This window comes from Calypte anna, chromosome 1 (assembly GCF_003957555.1).
Source record: "Calypte anna isolate BGI_N300 chromosome 1, bCalAnn1_v1.p, whole genome shotgun sequence".
NCBI lineage: Eukaryota > Metazoa > Chordata > Aves > Apodiformes > Trochilidae > Calypte > Calypte anna.
In genome coordinates, this window is record NC_044244.1 from 313,893 (window position 1) to 337,257 (window position 23,365).

General features: G+C 49.4%; 1 protein-coding gene across 3 annotated transcripts in view; it reads left to right on the top strand.

Annotated features, from left to right (window-relative positions):
- NRF1 (nuclear respiratory factor 1) overlaps window positions 1-23,365 on the top strand; it is a 96,016-nt gene that overhangs the window by 31,550 nt on the left and 41,101 nt on the right. For all 3 annotated transcript variants that reach the window (XM_030455738.1, XM_030455751.1, XM_030455745.1), the window contains exons 5-9: window positions 407-547; window positions 8,930-9,088; window positions 10,490-10,687; window positions 13,777-13,878; window positions 18,386-18,543. In XM_030455738.1, the coding sequence (XP_030311598.1) occupies window positions 407-547; window positions 8,930-9,088; window positions 10,490-10,687; window positions 13,777-13,878; window positions 18,386-18,543 (758 nt within the window). The remainder of the gene's footprint in view (window positions 1-406; window positions 548-8,929; window positions 9,089-10,489; window positions 10,688-13,776; window positions 13,879-18,385; window positions 18,544-23,365) is intronic.

Genomic DNA, 23,365 nt, shown 5'->3' on the forward strand with positions numbered 1-23,365 from the left:
ATTATAACCTTCTGATATTATAAATATAATTATATGTCATATAAAGTTATATAAAATTATATATAATATCAGAGGGAGCAGGGAGTGATGATGTGTGTTAACTCAGCTCCTCTGTCAGTGCTTGCACCTTGTTGCAGACCCAGACAGTAGCTGGACCAGACCCCCACCATGAAAAGCCTTACTTCAGAACTTTCCTTTTTAATCCCCTAAATACTTCCACTTACCAGTGTTGCTTGCTGTTTCATCATCAGCTCTTTGAGGCAGCCAAGTCTTTAGGGCCAGTGGGTGTTTTCATGGTGTCATTTGCTCTGCAGCACCTTGGGGAAGGTGGCTGGCCCTGCATCCTTTCCCTCCCCTCTCCTGCTGCTCCTTTACCTTGTTTACCTGAGCTCAGCAATTCCCACAGGTTCGCAAGTACAAGAGCATGATTCTGGAAGACCTGGAGTCAGCACTAGCAGAACATGCTCCTGCACCTCAGGAGGTTAACTCAGAGCTGCCACCCCTCACCATTGATGGAATTCCTGTCTCAGTGGACAAGATGACCCAGGTAAGCAGCCAGAACCAGAGGGAGGTTTGGGCATCTTGCAAGTCACATCCTGTTATTATGCAGTGGAGCTTCTGTCTTCATCTCCAGGGGATCCTTTTGATGTTTTTTTTTTATTTCTCTTGGGACTGTAAGAGCTCAGATAGGAGTTGGATGTGACACTTTATTATTGCTGCTTATTTTCTAGAGAAAACAGCAGAGGTGCTGGTGAGGACCTGAGCTCAGGCTGCTGGGAGCATTCCCCTTTGAGCTGGTTTTGTCACCTCTCATAAGCTGTTTCTTCTAGAATACTGTTTTGGTTTTCCTCCTTGGACATTTCTTCTGTGATCTATTTCATTCTCCCCCCAGTTTTCTGCTGTGGGGACCTTGCTGATGGTTTAACTCCAGGCCAGACCCTGAGCTGAAACAGTTCTGATGGAGCCCTAGGGAGTCATTTGCCTTAAGGATGTGTGGGACTCCCTTTCCTTCCAGATCCAACCTGTTGCTTGACCTCCTTATTGCTAAAAAAAAGTGGAGAGGAACCCCCAGGGAAGTTGGGGTTGCTCATTCTGGAGAAGAGGAGGCTCTGAGGTGACCTTGTAGGAGCTTTCCAATACCTGAAGAGAGCTACAAGAAAGCTAGGGAAGGGCTTTTTAATGGATGTGTAGTGAGAGGACAAGGGAAATGGGTTAAAACTCGAAGAGGGGAGATTTGGGTTGGACATTAGGAGGAAATTCTTTTATTTGAGGGTGCTGAGAGCCTGGCCCAGGTTGTCCAAGGAAGTTGTGGCTGCCCCATCCCTGGCAGTGTCTCAGGTCAGGTTGGATGGGACTTGGAGCACCCTGGGCTGTGGGAGGTGTCCCTGCTCATACTGGTGGGTTGGGACTGGATGAGCTTTGAGGTCCCTTCCAACCCAAACCATTTCTTGACTCTGTGAAATTTCCAGAACTCTCCAGGAGAAGCTTGAAGGTAACAGACACTGTGCTAATTAAAGTGCTGCTGGAAGATGAGGCTGCTTTAAAGAAAAGGGTTCAGGGAGACCTTAGAGCACCTTCCAGTGCCTGAAGGGGCTCCAGGAAAGCTGGGGAGGGACTTGGGACAAAGGCCTGGAGGGATGGGACCCTGCGAGGGGGAAGGGTTTCCAGCTGCAAGAGGGGAGATGGAGAGGAGATCTTGGGCAGGCAGGGAGGGAGGGAGGGAGAACTTGTTTGGGGTGAGGGTGCTGAGCTTTAGAACCAGGTTGCCCAGGAAAAGAGTCTCTGCCCCATCCCTGGCAGTGTTCAAAGCCAGGTTGGATGGGGCTTGGAGCAATCTGGGAGGGAGGTGTCCCTGCCCATGGCAGGGGGGTTGGAATGAGCTGAGCTTTCAGTTCTCTTCCAAGCCAACCCATTCCAGGATTCTATTTCTTGGGAAGGGAGGGAGGGAGAAATTCTTTGGGGTGAGGGTGCTGAGCCCCTGGGTGCCCAGGTTGCCCCCAGAAGCTGTGGCTGCCCCATCCCTGGCAGTGTCTCAGGTCAGGTTGGATGGGGCTTGGAGCCCCTGGGCTGGTGGGAGGTGTCCCTGCCCATGCAGGGGGTTGGGACTGGATGAGCTTTGAGGTCCCTCCCAACCCAACCCAACCCATTCCATGATTCTATGATGTGGGAGGGAACATCTGCAAGGAAATCTCCTTTCTCTGGGGTGCAGGACCTGAATTCAGCAGGTTTGTTTTGCAGGAGGCTCTGGATATGCTCAGTGTGAAGCACCACAACACTTTTTAAATGCTGGGAGCCAATTCTTCAGAGGGAGTAGCAAGATGGAAAGGTCAGAGGCTTTGGGCAACATACAAAGAGATGTAGTACAGATGTGCTGATTCCTCTGTGCTCTGCAGAAAGATCCCTTTCTAGTCAAAACACCATTTCCATTCTTTAAGGGCAATCAGACAAGCTCACACTTGTGATAACAATTTCACAAAGAAATCTTCTGTGCCTTGGCTGATAAGAGGTCAGTTCCTAATCTGTGACAACAGAAGATAAAACTTAGTTGCTAAATTTTTACACCTCTGTGAAAAGTGGTGTCTGGGAGGCAGGTTTTGTTCTGGGGCATTACCAGTTTTGTATCATTGAACAGAAGAGTTTTGTATCATTAACATGGAAATGGAAAGTCAAAACAGGAAACGTTTTTTTACTCTTAAAATAAAATAAAAGACCATCAAAAGGTCACAGGTATGGAGCTCTGTGTTCCTTTGTGCTGGCAAACAAAATGCTGGTGTTTGTCTGACTTTTTTATGGCCTTTTCATTGGAGTAATCACCAGCAATGAGGGCAATGGAGCTGCTGAAAGGTCTGGAGCACAAATCCTTTGAGGAGAGGCTGAGGGAATTGTTGATCCTGGAGCAGAGGAGGCTGAGAGGAGAACTTGTGGCTCTCTGCAAGCCCCTGAGAGGAGGCTGGAGCCAGGGGAGTGTTGGTCTCCCAAGGAAGAAGTGATAAAACAAGAGGAAATGGCCTCAAGTTGTGCCAGGGGAGGTTTAGGTTGGAGCTGGGGAAGAATTTCTCCTTGGAAAGGGTTGTCAGGGCCTGGCCCAGGCTGCCCAGGGCAGGGCTGGAGTCCCCATCATCCCTGGGGGGGTTCAAAAACCAGAAAGATGTGGGACTTGAGGACATGGTTTAGTGGGAATGGTGGGTTGGATCTGATGATTTTTGAGGTCTTCTCCAACCATAATGATTCTGTTCTATCATTCTGCTGAAGCTGAGTAGCAGCAAGAGAAGTGCCTGGGGAGTTAAAACAAGGAGAAGGAGATGTCTGGGTGAAGATTTGGAGGCCATCCTAGCAGGAGTGGAAGTAGTGGAGCTGGAGGAGCTCATACCCACAGCAGGTGGGCTCTGAGGAGGGAACAAAGCAAATGAGCTGTTGCTGGCAGAGGGGTGGAAAGAAACAAGAGAAAGAAATGAGTGTGGATGAATGAGATCAGGGTGAATGAGATCAGGATGGGAGGTTGCTGCAGCCCAGGAACACATCTGAGAAACCTTTTTGGTCTGCTGTCTGCAGAGTATTTGTATGTAGAAAAGGGGCAGTAAAAAAAAATCCATCAGCTGTTTGGCTGTGGCTGTTGCACATGCCATCAAAGCAGGATTAAAAGTGCCAGGCTCTCACTTCAGAGTGGATTTATAATGCATATTGTTTATTTATTGTGAGAGACTTGGAAATATTTAAACATCAAAGGGCTTCTGCTTCTATTTTATGGATAAAATACTAATATCCTAGGGATAAAATACTAACACTTTTCATGTTAAGCTAAAAATAAGCTTGGAGATTATTTTTTTTTCTTCCAAACATGGCCTTGGTCGTCAGGAAACCTTGCACAGAGATTTGGCCAAGTCCTGTTGCCCCTGAGATTTGTTTTTCTCTGCTTTTCACATGTGAAACAGTTCTCCAGTCCAAGACACTACTTACTGGCAGGGCTTTTTTTTCCACCCACATGCAGCACTCATGTTCCCAGGCTTCTTGTAACTCTGTTGAATGAGAAAGAGTTTTTCTTCTCCATGTTCTGCAGGGCTTTTGGTCAGCAAGAGTGCAGAATGCTGATGCAAGAGTGCAGCAACCTGAAGCCTCTCACTTCAAGTCCTCCCAATGCTTCTTAGGAATAAACCTCATCATTTTAGTGCCAACTCAAAACAGATTTGTAAAGAAGGTTTCTCAAAAGCTCTGGACAGGGTCCCCACTCTTCATGTCTTGTATGGCTTAAGCATTGCTGTCCTGGTTAGCCCAATGTCTTTAAATGTCTTTAAATGTCTTTAAATGTCTTTAAATGAATCTCTGAGATCCTTGAGTGGCTGCAGACCACTCGAGCACAGAGCACTACAATGCTTCTTAGGAATAAACCTCATCATTTTAGTGCCAACTCAAAACAGATTTGTAAAGAAGGTTTCTCAAAAGCTCTGGACAGAGTCCCCACTCTTCATGTCTTGTATGGCTTAAGCATTGCTGTCCTGGTTAGCCCAATGTCTTTAAATGTCTTTAAATGTCTTTAAATGAATCTCTGAGATCCTTGAGTGGCTGCAGACCACTCGAGCACAGAGCACTACAATTAATGGAGAGGGCTGCAGACTCCTGGGTGGATTTTCACACAACTCAGCAGGTCTTTCTTCTTGTAAAATTTTTAAGGAATAAGATGCTGCATGCAGTGCTTAGGAGATGGTTTTGTTGCTGAAAGCATCCAGCTGCTGGATATTTTTTGCCAGACTTGGAGGCAAACTTTAAATAGAAATAAAACACAGCTATGAATACGATGAGGACACCATGCTGTGGGGTTGGGGTTTTTTGGCCACAACTGCAATTTGAAACACATTGGTTTGAGAGAATGGATGATAACTGATTCCTACATCCCTGCAACCTGTGGTCCTGCTAGAGGTGCCTTGTTTGGGTTTTTGTCAGAGCCTCTCCCCCTCTGCTCTGCTGAGACCCCACCTGGAGCTCTGTGTCCAGTTGTGGAGTCTCCAACATCAGAAGGACACAGAGCTCCTGGAAGGTGTCCAGAGCAGAGCCACTCAAATGCTCAGAGGGCTGAGCACCTCCCTGGGAAGCCAGGCTGAGGGCTTGGAGTTGTTCAGCCTGGAGAAGAGGAGGCTCCCAGGTGACCTTAGAGCAACCTTCCAATATCTGAAGGGGCTGCAAGAAAGCTGGGGGAGGGCTTTGGACACGGGGGGGTAGGGAGAGGAGAAGGGAAATGGGTTAAAACTTGGAGAGAAAGGGGAGATTGAGGTTGGAGATGGGGAGGAAGTTCTTGAATTTGAGGGTGGGGAGAGCCTGGCCCAGGTTGTCCAAGGAAGTTGTGGCTGCCCCATCCCTGGCAGTGTCTCAGGTCAGGTTGGATGGGGCTTGGAGCACCCTGGGCTGGTGGGAGGTGTCCCTGCCCATGCAGGGGGTTGGGACTGGATGAGCTTTGAGGTCCCCTCCAACCCAAACCATTCCATGATTCTATGACAATATGGTTTTGGGGTCTATCTCCAACTGAGCTATAAAAGCCCCAAGTGCTGTTCCAGGGAGTGTTTCAGAGCTGCACAAACCAGGGGCATTTGGATCTCCTTGCATCCAGTGTCCATCAGGATGCCCAAAGATGGGAGAACTTCAGTCCTTCCATCAGCTGATTTAACTGACCCACTTGGGGGTTTCTGACCCTGCAGAAGGGGACAGGGCTGAAAGGACCCAGATGACAGAAACCTGACCCAAGCACAGCCCTCACAGAGATTATCCTGGGGATAAATTTCCCAGGATTGCTGTGGCTGCCCCATCCCTGGCAGTGTCTCAGGTCAGGCTGGATGGGGCTTGGAGCACCCTGGGCTGGTGGGAGGTGTCCCTGCCCATGCAGGGGGTTGGGACTGGATGAGCTTTGAGGTCCCTTCCAACTCAAACCATTCCATGAATCTGTGATTCCCAGAGCTGTCTACAGAGTTCTTCATACTGGCTAACAAGAAATGAGTTTTTTTTAACTAAGTTGCACAAAGCCCCATGGAAAACCCAGAATATTTCTGAAGCTAAATTGGGCAGCACAATTAAGAAGTTTGTTGTTGGGAGTGGAAAAATGGGGCCTCAGCTTTCAGCAGCTGCAGGTGGCAGCAGGCAGGTGGCAGAGGTGGCAGCTCCTCAACCAGGTGAGGAAAATAACTCTCCTTTTAATTGCTCTGCTTCCCTGGTGGTCTTAAGGGAAATAAAACCTTCAGTACCCTGAGCAAGAAGGTGATGCCCCAATCCTGGAGACATTCAGTGGGATGGGGCTCTGAGCAACCTGAACTATTTAAGGATGTCTCTTCTCATTGCAAGGGGGTTGGACTAGGGGATCTTTAAAGGTCCCTTCCAGCCTAAGGTGTTCTCTGATTTAGGAGAAGCCAAGCACCAAAAAAGTGGTTACTAAACTCAGTTTGTGGCTTCCATGTCCTCTCAGAGGAGGGGTAGGGATGGTGCCATTGCCCAGCTGCAAGGCTTGCTGGTGCTCCCTTCTGGTTCCCATCATAGCTGTTATGGGAATAGTTTGCTGGGACCCTGGACCAGGTTGTCCAGGAAAGTTGTGGCTATCCCATCCCTGGAAACACTCAAGGCCAGACTGGATGGGGCTCTGAGCAACATGAGCCAAGTGGGAGGTGACCCTGAGTGAGCCTTAAAGTCCCTTCCAACTCTATCCATGCTCTGATTTTAATCCCCCCCATTTCTTCCAGTTCCTCTGACACAAACCCCCTCTCCATACCAGAGGTGAAAAGAGCAACTGTGCAAGTTGGAGCTGGTTTTAATTGTTTTAGCAAGAGGTTTGGGTTTGGGGTGGTTGGTGGCTGGAGTCAGCAGAAGATGTGGCTCCCACTGGTTCCTCCCAGCTGCTCCCTGATGGATTCAGGATCTTTGTCTGGATGTGGGAGCCCTGGTGAGCTCTGGTTAGAGCACTAATTAGAGAAGCCCTGGTGCTGGAGCAGGTTGGAAGGCTGCTGCTGATTGTCTCCCTGGAGGATTAGAGGCAAACCCTCCTTAACAAGTGCCATGAGTGGCTTGAGCTGCTGCTGAACTCCCTGGGACCAGTAATTAATCCACCTGGTAACGAGGAGCAGGGCTTGCAGGCAGCAGGGAAGGAGCTTTTAACTGTTTTTGCACCAGGCAACTCAGTGCTCTCAGCTCTCAGCAGGTTTTATTTGACTCAACAGGACCTTGGGCATGGCAAGTGATGGTTGGCCCTGCAGTGGAAGGTGCATCATGGACAGACCTGGCCTGGGGAAAAGGGCACCAATGTGTGGGGGTTTTGTGCCTTCATTTATAATTTTTTTGGTACTTCTCTGAGCTGTCTGGAGTTGTCCATGGAGTGGAAGAACTGAAATGCTTCTCTGAACAGGGATGGTTCTTCTAGGTTGTGCAGCAGATGTGCTGGATATGGACTCACAAACCTACTGGATTTTTAGTGCCTTTGAAGTCCTGATCCCTGCCCCAACTGTATGCAATGGAGGAACCCATGCATGCAAATAAATTGGTTTGGTTTTATCAGCTCTGAAGCCCTCAATACAGGAAGGACATGGACCTGATGGAGTGGGTTCAGAGGAGGACCAGGAAAATGCTCAGGGAGCTGGAACAGCTTCTCCTACAAAGCCAGGAGGGAGCTGGGGTTGTTCAACCTGGAGAAGGCTCCAGGGAGACCTAAGAGTGACCTTGTGGTGTCAGAAGGGGCTACAGGAAGGGTGGAGAGGGACTGTGTGCAAGGGCCTGGAGGGATAGGATGAGGGGCAATGGGTTTAAATTACAGAAAAATAGATTTAGATTGGATGTTAGGAAGAAGTTCTTTACCTGGAGGGAAGTGGAACAATGGAAGAGGTTGCCCAGGGAGGTGGTTGAGTTCTGATCCCTGGAGATGTTCAAGGTGAGGCTTGAGGAGGCTCTGAGCATCTTGATCTGGTTGGGGGTGTCCCTGCTGACTGCAATGGGTTGGACTGGGTGACTTTTAGAGGTCCCTTCCAACTCCAATTGTTCCATGATTCTGTTTTCTTCTCACCAAAGCATCCTCTGTTCCTCTGTCAGACCAATGGCACAGGGGACATGAGCACCTTCTCCCCATGCAGTTATCCAGCTTGAAGCTAACTTGATTTTCTCTGACATAGTTGTGAGCTCTCCCTTCTCCTCCAGCATTTTCCTGAGGCTCCAGCTAGTCCCTGGTACAAAACTCAGATGTGTCAGAAAACCTATATGAGTTTTGTGTTCTCTTTGGTGACACTAAGGATCTTACTTGCTCTTGGTGATGCATCTGCTCAATTTGCTTTCCAAGTATTTTTAAGCTGTTGCCTTCTGATGGTAATGGCAGTCTCTAGTTGACCAGTTTTTGTGGGTATTGAGAAGTAAAATGAAGCTGAAAGATGTCCCCAGCCTGGCAGAAGTTAAAGGTTATTAAGAAAATGAGTCCAATGTGTGTTATGTTCCACAGGAGTGTGTGTGAGATTCCTGGTTTTTACAGCTGAGCATCTTCCTGAAGCTCCATCCTCTTTGCAGCATCCCTGTAAAATGTACATCAGCTCACAGCTGAGTTCCTGTGGGGACATGGGAGTGTGGGGGCTTTTTTTCTGAATTATTCAGGTTTTGAGGGTTTTTTCTCCCTTTTAGGCTGCCTGTTTCCCTTCACAGTAATGTTTGAAGCACACAGTGTGTTGCTACAGTGTGTGTTTGAGTCTTGCTGGTATAATTGGCTGCCTTAATTTTCTTCCACGTGCTACTAAGCTGTTCTCAGCTGAGTCTTGGGGGGAGATGGTAAAATATTTATCCATCTTTCTTAAGCATCCAGGTCTCCTGCAGCTGATGGTTCCAACCACCGTGGAAGTTAAATCACATTGTACCATGCACCTCAAAAAACCAGGAGATGTAGGTTCCTAAAACACTCTCAACCTTCTTCTGTGCTTTGTTCCAGGCACAGCTGCGAGCTTTCATCCCTGAGATGCTGAAGTATTCCACAGGTCGTGGAAAACCAGGCTGGGGCAAGGAAAGCTGCAAGCCCATCTGGTGGCCTGAGGACATCCCGTGGGCCAACGTTCGCAGCGATGTCCGCACAGAGGAGCAGAAGCAGCGGGTCAGTACCCTGGGTCTCTCTGCCTTCCAGCTGAGTGCAGGGGCTTGCAAAGGGTTTTTGTAGGAATATTTTTGCCCTCGAGTGACAGAAGAAACTGCCTTGACTTGGTGTCAGACATTCAGCCTGGGAGGATAATGAGATGGCAGAGACGTGACCTTCTGTCTGCTCTGTCCCTGCTGGGTTTGTGGGATCACCACATCCCTTTCTGCTACCTGCAGAACTTGCTTGTCTCTTTGGCCTTATGAAGCATCCTACCCAGCCTAAGACCCTCTGCTCACCAAGGATGCAAGTTGTTTAGACATTCCTAGACATTAAGAAGAAATTCTTCACTGTGAAGGTAGTGCAGCCCTGGCCCCCAACGCCCCAAGAAGCTGTGGCTGCCCCATCCCTGGCTGTGTTGAATTCCAAGTTGGATGGGGCTTGGAGCACCCTGGGCTGGTGGGAGGTGTCCCTGCCCATGCAGGGGGTTGGAACTGGATGGACTTTGAGGTCCCTTCCAACCCAAACCTTGAGTTCATCTATGAAAGAGGGAGATAGAAAACCCCTGGATTGTCCCCTTGGGACTGGATGAGCTTTAAGGTCCCCCCCAGCCCAAACCCTTCCATGATTCCATGCTCATTAAGTCAGGGAGCATTAATTAGGGTTGCCTCATCCCTGGAAGCTTTCATGGACACCTTGGATGGGTTTGGAGCTGGTGAAAGGTATTCCTGAGCTGGTGGGAGGTGTCCCTGCCCATGCAGGGGGTTGGAACTGGATGAGCTTTAAGGCCTCTTCCAACCCAAACCATTCCCTGGTGCTATGATTTACCACAGAGTCTGTGTCACTGCCTCTTGAAGCCTTTGAAAGGACACTGACCCTGCCCTGAACAGTGAGGACTCTTATACTTGGTGTGAAGGTGGTGAGACCCTGGCACAGGTTGCCCAAGGAAGCTCTGGCAACCCCTTTAATCCCTGGCAGTGTTGAATTCCAGGTTGGATGGGACTTGGAGCACCCTGGCCTGGTGGGAGGTGTCCCTGCCCATGCAGGGGGTTGGAGCTGGATGAGCTTTATTTAAGGTCCCTTCCAACCCAACCCAATCTATGATTCTGAATCTATGATTCAGAAGGGGATTCATGACACAGAATCTATGACTCTGTGAAGAGTGTTCACTCTGTATCAGTACCCAGCAATGTCATAGATTTCCTGAGTGGTTTTCTGGGAAGAAAAGGGAGAGGAATGAGGAGAGAGAGGGTTGAGTTATCGCTGTCTTTGGTTGGTTTGAGTATTTCTTTAAAAAAAGCCAAATAAAGCCATGTAAAAATCAGAATGCAAGTCACAGCTGTAGCAGCACTGCAGTGGTTTGGGAAACTTCTGTGCTGCCTCTTGAGTCTTTTCTTTTTTCCCCTCATCCTGCTGGTGTAGGTGTCGTGGACCCAAGCGCTGCGGACGATCGTGAAGAACTGCTACAAGCAGCATGGGCGTGAAGATCTCCTCTATGCCTTTGAGGACCAGCAGACACAGCAGCAGACAACAACCACACACAGTATAGCACACCTGGTGCCCTCACAGACAGTGGTACAAACCTTCAGTAACCCTGATGGCACTGTCTCCCTCATCCAGGTGAGTGGAAACCTCTGGCTTTGCATTTCCAGCACGGCTGACTCAGGGTTGAGTGTTCTACATCCAGGTAGTGGTTTAGTGCTAACTCCTTTTGGGAGAATTTTGTCTTTATTTGGATGTCTTAGGCTTGTTAACCCAATACTCCCAGCCCAAAGAAGCAATCTCATCCTCTCTCTTCTGGAGTGTGTTCAGAGAAGAGCTACAAAGCTGGTGAGAGGTTTGGAGGGCATGGTGTACAAGGAGTGACTGTGGGAGCTGGGGTTATTGAGTCTGGAGAAGAGAAGGCTCAGGGGACATCTTATTGCTCCCTACAGCTGCCTGAAGGGAGGTTGGAGAGAGGCTGGTGTTGGTCTTTTCTCTTAAATAACTAGCAATAGGATGAGATGAAATGGGTTTAAATTGTGCCAGGTGAGGTTTAGGTTGGATATTAGGAACAGTTCTTCTACTGAAAGAGTGGTGAGGCTTTGGGCTGGGCTGCCCAGGGAGGTGGTGGAGTCACCATCCCTGGTGGTGTTCAAGAAGCATTTAGATGTGGTGGCTTCAGGAGGTGGTTCAGAGGCTGTGGGAGTTGGATTATGGTTGGACTCTGATCTTGAAGGTCATGGAATCATAGAATTTTCAGGGTTGGAAAGGACCTTTAAGATCATCCTGTTCCCACCCCCTGCATGGACAGGGACACCTCCCACCAGCCCAGGGTGCTCCAAGCACCATCCAACCTTCAAAACTTCCAGGGATGGGGCTTCCACCACCTCTCTGGGCAACCTGTTCCAGTCTCTCACCACCCTCATGGGAAAGAACTTCTTCCTAACTTCCAATCTCAAGCTCCCCTCCTCTACTTTGAATCCATTCCCCCTGCTCCTATCACTCCCTGACATCCTAAAAAGTCCCTCCCCACCTTTCCTGGAGCCCCTTCAGATCCTGGAAGGCCACAATGAGGTCTCCTTGGAGCCTTCTCCTCTCCAGACTGAACAACCCCAACTCTCTCAGCCTTTCAGGGTCCTTTCCAGCCTTAATGATTCTGTGATTCCCCACTCCCACCCCTTGTTTTCCTCTTTCTGGCAGTCCAAGCATTCCTGCAGCTCGTTGGGCACCCTGAATCCAGGTGATTCAGGGATCTGACCTGGATTTGATGAATCCATTTATGAACAAATAGAGTTCATACCTGTAATGGCAATGGGATGGAGTGTTGGGAGAGGGAGGTTTAAATTGGATTTTAGGAACAATTCCTTCCCCATAAGGATTGTCAGCCACTGGAAATGGATGTCAACAAATCTAAGTACTCTCTTGAAACTTCCCAAAGGCTCCTCATGGGTATGGGATTTGAGCCTCAGTTTCCCCTCTGCTCCTGCCTCCAAACCATCAGTGCCCTCTCATACCTAACCCAGCCAGTGGCTGAACATGTTTCTCAGTGAAGTCTCAAACATAAATATCTGTTCTCATCTCACAACCTGGAAGATAAAAACACGATGTGGAGGTTTGTTTGGTGGGTATTTTTTTTTCTTTCTTATTTTTCCCTAGGAAAGCTTTTCAGAGATTGCTCCTCCCCCCCAAGGCCCAGCAGACCTGCCAAGCAGGTTCTGTTTGTTCACCTGCTGATGTTTTCCCTTTGAGGAGTGTTCTTTCAGGGGCTGGGTTCCTGAGATCCCACTGACTTTATAGAATTCATAGGTTTAATTCTCCTTAGAAACAAAGCTGCACATCTCCCCACCTTTTGTCTTCCCAACTGCTGAATGGGAAACAGGTTATTTCCAAAAGCAGTGGAGTTATTCAGGAGGAACCAATGTTTGGCAAGTGCCTGGAGATGAGAGATCTGGTGAGTGGTAAGCAAAGAGAGTTAGAGAATCACAGAATGGTTTGGGTTGGAAAACACCTTAAGGATCATCCAGTTCCAATCCCCCTGCATGGGCAGGGACACCTCCCACCAGCCCAGGCGGCTCCAAGCCCCATCCAACCTCACCTGAGACACTGCCAGGGATGGGGCAGCCACAACTTCCTTGGACAACCTGGGCCAGGCTCTCCCCACCCTCAAATTCAAGAAGTTCCTCCCCATCTCCAACCTCAATCTCCCCTTTCTCTCCAACTTTTAACCCATTTCCCTTCTCCTCTCCCTACCCCCCCGTGTCCAAAGCCCTCCCCCAGCTTTCTTGGAGCCCCTTCAGATACTGGAAGGTTGCTCTAAGGTCACCTGGGAGCCTCCTCTTCTCCAGGCTGAACAACCCCAAGCCCTCAGCCTGGCTTCCCAGGGAGGTGCTCAGCCCTCTGAGCATTTGAGTGGCTCTAAATAAGGCTTAGAAATGAGGGTGTTCAGATCCAGGACTTCTCCATAGTTTTTTAAGTGACTTCCACACCCTGGGGAAAGCAGGTTGGCTCCACTTGGACACCACACTCATGCCTGGGAATCCCAGAATGGTTGAGGTGGGAAGGGAGCTCAGAGCTCATCTCCTCAAAGCTCCATGCCCAGGGACACCTCTCATCCAGCCCAGGTTGCTCCAAGCCTCATGCAACCTGGCCTTGAACACCTCCAGGGAGGGGGCAGCCACAACTTCTCTGGGCAATCTGTTCCAGAGTCTCAGCACCCTCCTCCTGAAGAACTTCTTCCTAAGCTCCAGGCTGAACCTCTTCTCCTGCACTTTCAAACCATTTCCCCTTCTCCTAGCACTGGACACTCTTCTGAAAAGTCCCTCTGCAGCCTTCCTGGAGGTTCCCTTCAGGGATTGGGGGGCAGCTCTAAGGTCCCCCTGGAGTCTCAACACTCCCAGCTCCTCAGCCTCTCCTGGTAGCAGTGTCCAGCTGCTGCTCTTTGCCAGAATAATGAGGACCCAGTCTCCTACATGAACAGCACCAGAGCTGTGCCAGACTTGCCTCTGGTCCATACCTGTCTGGAAGATGCTGTAGCTGAAGGTGGTTCTGATGTTTGGGATTTCCTCCCCTGGCTCTTCCTGTCAGCTCCGCGTTTTCCACCAGCTTTGCAGTTATTGGTATTCTCTGTCTGAGTGATGCTTTTCCATCTGGGATCATTTGAGTGACTTAGGGAGATGTTTTCCTGCAGGAACAAATGTGTTCAACTTGCATTTTGTTGTCTCCCCCAGGTTGGCACTGGTGCTACAGTGGCCACGCTGGCTGATGCCTCTGAGCTGCCCACCACGGTCACCGTCGCACAAGTCAATTATTCTGCAGTGGCTGATGGAGAGGTAAGGACCTGGAGTCATGTTCTTGGTGCACAAACCACAATTCTCCTGTCTCTGCTTCAAGCAAATTACAGCTTTTCTAGAATGAAGAGGTCTCAGAAAACACTGAGCCTTTCTTCACCCCCTCTGCAGGGTTGGGGGTTCCGTCCGCGTGCAGGTGGATGTGGGATACAACTTCTTATGTAGAAGGTGCTAAAATGCAATCAGCTTGACTCAGGACTGCACAAATAGTGGAATTTCATAATTAATTTTTTATATGTATCTCAGTTTATTTATTTAGTGAGCTCTGCTGTAGAGATAGAGGCTCAATGACCTACAGAACTCCACATGTGTATGTTTGTATTTAATAACTGCTCCATCTCTGCTGTAGATCCTGGATGCTGAGTTTTTTGGGAGCAATGCCTGGGATATTTTGAGCCTTGTGGTTAGCAAAGATTCACACATGGCTGTGGGCAAATCCTGGGAGTCTTTGGCCACTGATCTCTGGACAAAACAGGGCTGTTCTTTTGCTGCAGTTTTTGAGTTCTTTTTGCAGTTTTAAATCCCAGAGTGAGACTTGTGCAACTCCTCATGGGTTTCTTCTGCTGAGGAACAAGTGATACAACAAGAGGAAAAGCCTCAACTTGCACCACAGGAGGTTTAGGTTGGAGCTGGGGAACAATTTCTCCCTGGAAAGGGTTGTCAGGGTCTGACCCAGGCTGCCCAGGGCAGGGCTGGAGTCCCCATCATCCCTTGGGGGGGTTTCAGAGCCCTGGGGATGTGGGGATGAGGGACATGGGGTGGCCTTGGCAGGGCTGGGTTAAGGGTTGGTCTTGATGATCTTAAAACTCTCTTCCAGCCACACTAATGCTGTGGTTCTGCAGGTGCACAGCAGTGTGGAGACACAGCAGATGCTGCAGAGTTACTGCTCCATTTACTGTGAAAGTTTCTTTCAGTGCTTTAGAGCTTTGCAAAGTTGCTTCTATTGAGGACTTGATCAGACCACTTCAAACCCCAAATCTGAGCACTCAGAGTTACATGCATTTATTTTTAAAATTTCTTTTGAGTCAAAAAGTTTTTTAAGGACCATTTAAGGACCATTTAAGGACCATTTAAGGAACATTCCTTTAAGAGGTTGAAGATTATTTTTTAATTTTTTTTTTTACCCTCTTACATCCCCAAACCCACCTTTAAACCAGGCTGGAGGTTGCTTTTTGCCCCTTTGCATGGGAGAATTCCTGCTGAGGAGTGGCCTCTGCAGGGACAGGGTGTCACAGCGACAGGTGGCAGCACAGAACAGCTTTACTGTGCTCAGACCCTGCTCCCATCTCAGACCCTCGTGAAACAACCTCCAAGCACTTGAGGCTTTTCTGGGTCCAGTTTTGTCTCTTGAGGTCTGAAAGACATTTTTCCAAGGCATGAATAGAAAGCAGGGGAACACAGGCATCTAATTCCCTGCATGAAGAGGACATGGAAGTGATATTTTTGATGAAAATAAGAAAGTAAACTTGCTGTGGGAATGGGTACAGGCAGACCCACAGCCCACTGAGGTTTTTGTCCTCCTGCCTGGTGCTCGATGTGTTTATAGGATGCTGAGCAGCCTGGATCAGAGATGTTTGCTCATGTCCCAGCAGCTCAACCTTCCTGCTAGGATGAAGGAACACTTGGACAATCCCTACTTCTTTTCCAGACCTTCCTCTGCCCCTGGTCTGAAACAGCTTAGGCATCTTTGGAGGCTGCTCTGTGTCACAGTGGAGACCTGCTTGTCACTCAAATGTGTGTTGTCATGTGTTTGGAAAAAAAAAAGAGATGTCTGTCCCTCTCCTGTGGGGTGGCTGGGGTCAGGCTGGCTTCAGTTCAAGTTTGGCATTGCTAATGGGTACAGAAAATTCAGTCTTGACTCTCTCCAGCCCTCTCCCATCTGCACCCTGTGCTGGGTCAGGAACTGCTGGAACGGGCCCAGAGAGTGGTGCTGAACGGGGCTGCATCAAAATGGCGGCTGTGGTGTCCCCCAGGGATCAGTGTTGGGCCCAGTGCTGTTCAATATCTTTAGTGATGATTTAGATGAGGGCATTGAGTCCATCATCAGCAAATTCACAGATGACACCAAGCTGGGGGGAGTGTGGATCAGCTGGAAGGCAGGAGGGCTCTGCAGAGGGACCTGGACAGATTGGAGAGTTGGAATGATCCCAACGGGATGAGGTTCAACATTCCAAGGGCCGGGTCCTGCACTTTGGCCACAACAACCCCATGGGGAGCTCCAGGCTGGGCACAGAGTGGCAGAAAGGGACCTGGGAGTCTGGATTGCCAGGAAGCTGAAGAGGAGCCAGCAGTGTGCCCAGGTGGCCAAGAAGGCCAATGGCATCCTGGGCTGGCTCAGGAAGAGCGTGGCCAGCAGGTCCAGGGAAGGGATTCTGCCCCTGTGCTCAGCTCTGGGGAGGCCACAGCTTGAGTCCTGTGTCCAGTTTTGGGCCCCTCAGCTCAGGAAGGAGACTGAGGTGCTGGAGCAGGTCCAGAGAAGAGCAAGGAGGCTGTGAAGGGATCCAGCAGAATTCCTGTGAGGAAGGGCTGAGGGAGCTGGGGGTGTTGAGGCTGGAGAAGAGGAGGCTCAGGGGAGACCTCATCACTCTCTGCAACTCCCTGAAAGGAGGTTGGAGCCAGGGGGGGTTGGGCTCTTTTCCCAGGCAACTCTCAGCAAGACAAGAGGGCAGGGTCTCAAGTTGTGCCAGGGGAGGTTTAGGTTGGAGATTGGAAAGAATTTCTTTCTGGAGAGGGTGATCAGGCATTGGAATGGGCTGCCCAGGGAAGTAGTGGATTCTCTGTGTCTGGAGATCTTTCCAAAGAGCCTGGATGTGGCACTGAGTGCCATGGGCTGGGAACTGCAGTGGGAGTGGATCAAGGGTTGGACTTGATGATCTCTGAGGTCTCTTCCAACCCAGCCCATTCTATGATTCTACACTGCAACTTCTTCCTCCCTTTCTCCATTTAGCCAACTAAAGGTTTGTTTTAATTTCATCACATCCTATGGGATCCTTCCTTGTGGTGATGGTCAGTGGTCTGAAAGGTTTAGGGGGTTGAGGACAGTGGTGGGGGGAAAGATCTTCATCCTGCAAAGCAGTCAGTAGGGTTTGTCAGCCTTCATTCTCCATATCTTTAGTGGTTTGGTTTGGTTTGGTTTTTTTTTTTGGTCCAGTCCTTACTTCTGCTTCACATCCTGGTGGATTTTGTGGCTGTGCACTCATTATCTCCTCAGTGGTGAAGTCCCAAATGCAGACACGTGGGCAAGGTGGAAAATGAGCAACCAAGACTGGGTGAACTTTACTTAAAGGTCTCAAGTGTGGGAACTGAAAGTCCCTGAAAGTCCCTGAAATAGCTGAACAAAAGTACTTTCCATCTGCCATCTCCTTTTATTAAGTAGGTTGCTGTAGCACAGAGAAATTCCAGTTGGCTCAAACCCATCCCAGTTGAGAAGTGCTGTACAACTAAATCCTGAAACATGGACTGTTCCCCAGAATGGGTGCAGAAAAAAGGAAGGAATGAGGCAAGCACAGCTCATTTCCCTGCAGGACATGATCCCTGCTGGGGGTCCAGCACCTGCTTAATAAACTGGGAGGCAGTGATCCAAGTAATAATCAGAACTCCTGTTCTGTGGTGGATGTGGCTGGATGGAAAGGATTTGTGGGAGGTTGAGGGGCTTCACAGATGTTTAGAGGGTGCATTTTCCATGTGTGTGAGAAGCACACAGAATAATAAGAAATTTTTTGGTGTGAGGGTGGTGAGACCCTGGTTGCCCCAAGAAGCTGTGGCTGCCCCATCCCTGGAGGTGTTGAATTCCAGGTTGGATGGGGCTTGGAGCCCCCTGGGCTGGTGGGAGGTGTCCCTGCCCATACAGGGGGTTGGAACTGGATGAGCTTTGAGGTCCCTTCCAACCCAAACCTTGAATTCATCTATGAAAGAGTGAGATAGAAAACCCCTGAATTGTCCCCTTGGGACTGGATGAGCTTTAAGGTCCCCCCCAGCCCAACCCCTTCCATGATTCCATGCTCATTAAGTCAGGGAGCATTAATTAGGGTTGCCTCATCCCTGGAAGCTTTCATGGACACCTTGGATGGGTTTGGAGCCCCCTGGGCTGGGCGAGGTGTCCCTGGATTGTCCCCTTGGGACTGGAGGAGCTTTAAGGCTTTAAAGGTCCCTTCCAACCCAAACCAATTTGTGATTCTATTATTCTATAATAAAACTGAAGTTCCTCTTTTCAGATTCAACATCTGGAGAACAGCAGTGCTGGGCTGACCAGAGAAACTCACTGAAAAAGTGGCTGAAAAAGAGTTGTAGAGTCCAGGAGTTTTCTCTGGTGGATCCCAGGCTTTGTCCTTTTTTTTTTTCCCTGTCTCTCAGAGTCAGAGCATGGCCAGGATACTGCAAAGTCCTCTTGGAACTGTCTGATTCTTTCATTTTAGGGAGCAAAAGTGCATTTATGGTATGACATCCAATCTTAAGACCTTTCTTCTGCTTTCCTTTTTCCTCCCTGCAGGTGGAGCAGAACTGGGCAACGCTACAGGGGGGGGAGATGACCATCCAGACCACGCAGGCATCAGAGGCCACGCAGGCAGTGGCATCATTAGCAGAAGCAGCAGTGGCAGCATCTCAGGAGATGCAACAAGGAGCAACTGTTACCATGGCACTCAACAGGTACAGGGGAGAGATGGAGCCTTGGAGCAGCCACACACAACACTTCCCTCTTGGTTTTCACCCTTAACGGTGCAAAGCCCAAAGTGTGCAGTCCCAGAGCTTTTGGGAACCCCACAGAGGCTTTTCTGTAGCAAATTCCTGCCCAGGTGTCTGGAGGACAGTTCCTCATTTCCACTGTAACCATAGATGAGCACTGACATGGAAATTTTCTGAAAGAGAAAAAGGGAGGTAGTAACTGTACACTCTGAACAGTCTCATTTATGCAGCAAAGGTCCAGTTACAGACTGGAGCTTGCTCAGCAACCATGATGTGCTCATTGCACCTTTGGAGTGTGCTGGTCTGGGTTTCCCCCAAGTTTAGTTAACAACTAAGACTGAATTATCCTCTTGTGGGGCAGTATGGGCTCTCTTCAGAAATCAGAATCTCCTCCAGAGACCAGTTTTGGGGTTTCTCCCAGGTGTGTATCTGAAGTAGAAGCTGTGATCATAGAACCACAGAATGTCACCTGGGAAGGGACCTCCAGGATCAGCTGCTCCAACCCTTCTCATGTTATTGAGCTGAGATGTCCCAGCACTCACTGAGCTGAGACTTCAAACTTCCCAAAGTGGGAGAATCCACCCTGGGAGACCATCCCAATGTCTGACTGTCCTCAGAGGGAAATTTTTTATTTTTGTGTCCAATTGGAATCTCCCCAGGAGCAACTTGTGCCCATTGCCCCTTGTCCATGGGGTTCCTTGTCCATAGGGAGTCTCCATCTCCTTTGGAGCCCCCTTGGAGTAGTGGAACATCAGAATTAGGTCTGCCCTGAGCCTTCTCTTCTCAAGGCAGATGCAGTCTGGCAGATCTCAGATGCAGTTTTCTCAGCCTCTCCTCACATGGCAGGTGCTCCAGTCCTCTGATCATCCTCCTGGCTTTTCTCTGAACTCTCTCCAGCCTGTCCACATCCTTTTTGTACAGCAGGGCCCAAAACTGGATGCAATATTCCAGGTTTGGTTTGACAAATGCTGATCAGAGTGAGATGAGGGCTTCATGGTCTCTGCTGGTGATGCCCTTGTTGCTGCAGCCCAGCATCCTGTTGGTTTTCTGTGCTGCTGCAGCACACTGTTCACTCCTGTTGAGCCTCTTGTCCACCAAGCCCCCCAGCTCCCTTTCCACAAGGCTGCTCTCCAGCTGCACTCCTGGATTATGTGTTCCCAGGTACAAGACCTGACATTTCTCCACGTTGAACTTCATAAAGTTCTTTCTAGCCCCCTCCTCCAATCTGTCTGAAGTCCTCCTGGAGGGTGGCTCTCCCTTCTGGGGTGTCAACTCATCCTGCAAACTTCATCAGGGTGCTCAGGTCCCAACATCCAGGTTGAAGATTTTAAACAGCATCAGGCCCAATATCCATCCCTGGGGGACTTCACTTGTGACCCCTTGCCAGTTGGAGGAGGAACAATTTACTGTAACCCTCTGGGTTTGTTCTGTCAGCCAGTTCCCCACAGCCCACTTCTCCAAGCCATGCCAAGGCAGTTTTTCCATGGGGAAGCTGGGGGGTGGTACTGCATCCAAAGCTTTAGAAGGAGAATGAGCTGCTGTAGTAATGCTGCCTTTTTTCTTGGACTGAGCCCTGCTGGGTTTTTGGTTGGACTCAGGTTACCAAGATCCCCAACACAGTTCTCCACAGGTCCTTGCAGCAGGAAGCCTTTGATCAGCTCTGGTGAGTTGCTTAAACTTTCCCTGCTGTTCTGAAAAGCTGGGAATGGCTGTGGCAGGAGCACCAGAGGGAACACAGCATGGGGGATTTCACACTCTTGAGATGTAGACAAAATATTTTCTTCATCCAGATGGGGATCCTGGCCTAGAGGCTGTTGGCTGAGCAGCCCTGGGTTAGGGACAAGGCACAATCCCCACCCTTGTGATGGCTGGAGGAAAGCTCCAAATTGCTAAAGGAGCCACCTTGATCCAGAGGGGAATCTTGCTTCCAAAATGCTATTGCAACTGAAGTTGCTATTGCAAGTGAATCGTCTACCTGGATTTCAGCAAAGCCTTTGACACCGTCCCCCATAGCATTCTCCTGAAAAAGCTGTCAGCCCACAGCTTGGACAGGAGCACCCTGTGCTGGGTTAGGAACTGGCTGGAGGGCCGGGCCCAGAGAGTGGTGCTGAACGGGGCTGCATCCAGTTGGCAGCTGGTCACCAGTGGTGTCCCCCAGGGATCAGTGTTGGGCCCAGTTCTGTTTAATATCTTTATCGACGACCTAGACGAAGGGATTGAGTCCATCATCAGCAAATTCGCAGATGACACCAAGCTGGGAGGAAGTGTGGACCAACTCGAAGGCAGGAGGGCTCTGCAGAGGGACCTGGACAGACTGGAGAGTTGGGCTGATTCCAACGGGATGAGGTTCAACATTCCAAGTGCCGGGTCCTGCACTTTGGCCACAACAACCCCATGCAGCGCTACAGGCTGGGGACAGAGTGGCTGGAGAGCAGCCAGGCAGAAAGGGACCTGGGAGTCTGCATTGACAAGAAACTTAACATGAGCCAGCAGTGTGCCCAGGTGGCCAAGAAGGCCAATGGCATCCTGGCCTGTATCAGAAACAGCGTCACCAGCAGGTCCAGGGAGGTGATTCTTCCCCTGTACTCAGCACTGGTTAGGCCACACCTCGAGTACTGTGTCCAGTTCTGGGCCCCTCAGTTTAAGAAGGATGTAGAGGTCCTGGAACAGGTCCAAAGGAGGGCAACCAGGCTGGTGAAGGGACTGGAGCACAGGCCCTATGAGGAGAGGCTGAGAGAGCTGGGGCTGTTCAGCCTGAAGAAGAGGAGGCTCAGGGGAGACCTCATTGCTGCCTACAACTACCTGAAAGGAGGCTGTAGCGAGGTGGGAACTGGACTCTTTTCACAGACGACCTTCAACAAGACAAGAGGACACAGTCTTAAGTTGTGCCAGGGGAGGTTTAGGTTAGATATTAGAAAGAATTTCTTCACGGAGAGGGTGATCAGGCTATGGAATGGACTGCCCGGTGAGGTGGTAGATTCTCCGTCCCTGGAGACATTTAAAAAAAGACTGGATGTGGCACTCAGTGCCATGGTCTAGCAACTGCTCCGGTGGGTCAAGGGTTGGACTAGATGATCTCTGAGGTCCCTTCCAACCCGGCTAATTCTATGATTCTATGATTCTATGAATCATCAACACACCTAGAACTTTTCCTTTCCTGGTTTGAGCTAGGACAGAAACAATTTTCTATTTTTCCTCTGCACAGTCCAGATTCCTGTCCATCAGATATGTCCTTTTCTGCTGCCACATGAGATGGGTAAAGTTGGCTTTTTTTGCCAATAGTTTCACTATAAAATTGCCTTTTAAAAGCAAGTGGTTTTTTAGGACACTGTCAGAAGAACAGCTAAAGTAACTATGCATGGAGTTGCAGGGAAAAGTCACCTCCTAGAACTCAGCTTGCAGGATTTGTCCCCTGCACGTTTCCAGGTGACAGATTTTTCTCTGTGTTTTTCATGAAGTTTTTCTGGACTAGAACACGAGTGCACTTCCAATTTCATTTCATCCCATCACTACTCATTTTGAGGTCACATTGAGCAGTTCCTTTTCCTGTATTAGCTTAAGAAATTCAGAATGTAACAAGAATTATTGTAAGAACTAAAGGGACTCTTCTAGAAAATGTTGATGGAAGAACCTCCAGCAAATCATTCAGCCTCTACTGTGCCTCAAGACAGGCTCAACCACATCATGCCCAGGAAAGCCTGGAGTTCAGGAGCAGTGTGAAGGCTCTAGCAGTGGGAATGAGGAGCCTCCTGGTTTATTTCCCAGCTTGTTGTCACCCTCTTGGTCTACCACACATCCCAGAGATGGAGATCTTCCTAAGTGACTGTCCTCTCCAACACCATTCCACAGGGTGCACTTCTTCCTTTGCCCCAAAATGCTCCTTGTAGCCTCAGCTGTGTCACTGTGGTCTCTCCCTTGCCTGCAGGAAGCTCTCAACAAGGCTCTGATCCTTGAAAGCTGGTGGATCTTCCCAGCTTTGGAATTTTTATTCCTAATTTAGCTGAAAACTCCCATCTCTAAATCTTGCTCCAGTGGCTGCTGAGTCTTCCCTAGTCCTGTGTAGAGCAGTAGCTCTGCCAGCAGCATGACATGATGGATGATACAACCTCTGCCAGGTTTGAGGATGGGAAGTATTAGGCCTTCTAGTAAAAGAAAGCAAAGTGGAGGTGGGTAATTAATTCATTGATTTGAACCAATGAATGTTTGCAGAGCAGACTGGAACTGGAAAAAGCTTTTTATGCCGCAGATCCTTATTGTGATTTTCAGGGATGCAGCAGTAACAGAGGATTAAAACTCTCAATTGCCCTGGAAAGGGGATTCAAGTAAGTGCTGTGTGAAGTCTGGGAAGCAGGGTGACATCAGGAAACCCGTGCCCAGCCCAGGTTTGCTGGGTTGGGGTTGGCTTTCCTGCAGCATTCATCCTGCCTTCACACAGCTGAGGTTCAGAAGAGATTCACAGAATGGTCCAGGTTGGGAGTGGTCTTTAAAGCTCAAACCCCAGCAGTCAGCAGGGACATCTTCAGCTGGATCAGGGAGCTCAGAGCCACATCCAATCTCATTTTGTTTCCAGGGATGAGGTTTCAACCACTTCTTTAGGCATCCTGGGTCTCACCACCTTCATAGGAATTTCTTCCTAGTGTCCAATCGGAATCTTCCCTCTTCCATTTTGAAACTCTTCCACCTTGTCCTATCACTCCATGCCCTTGTAAAAAGTCCCTTTACAAATATCCCTGTTTAGAAATGCAAATACACCCTGAGGGAGTGCAGCTGGGAAGTGCAACAGCAT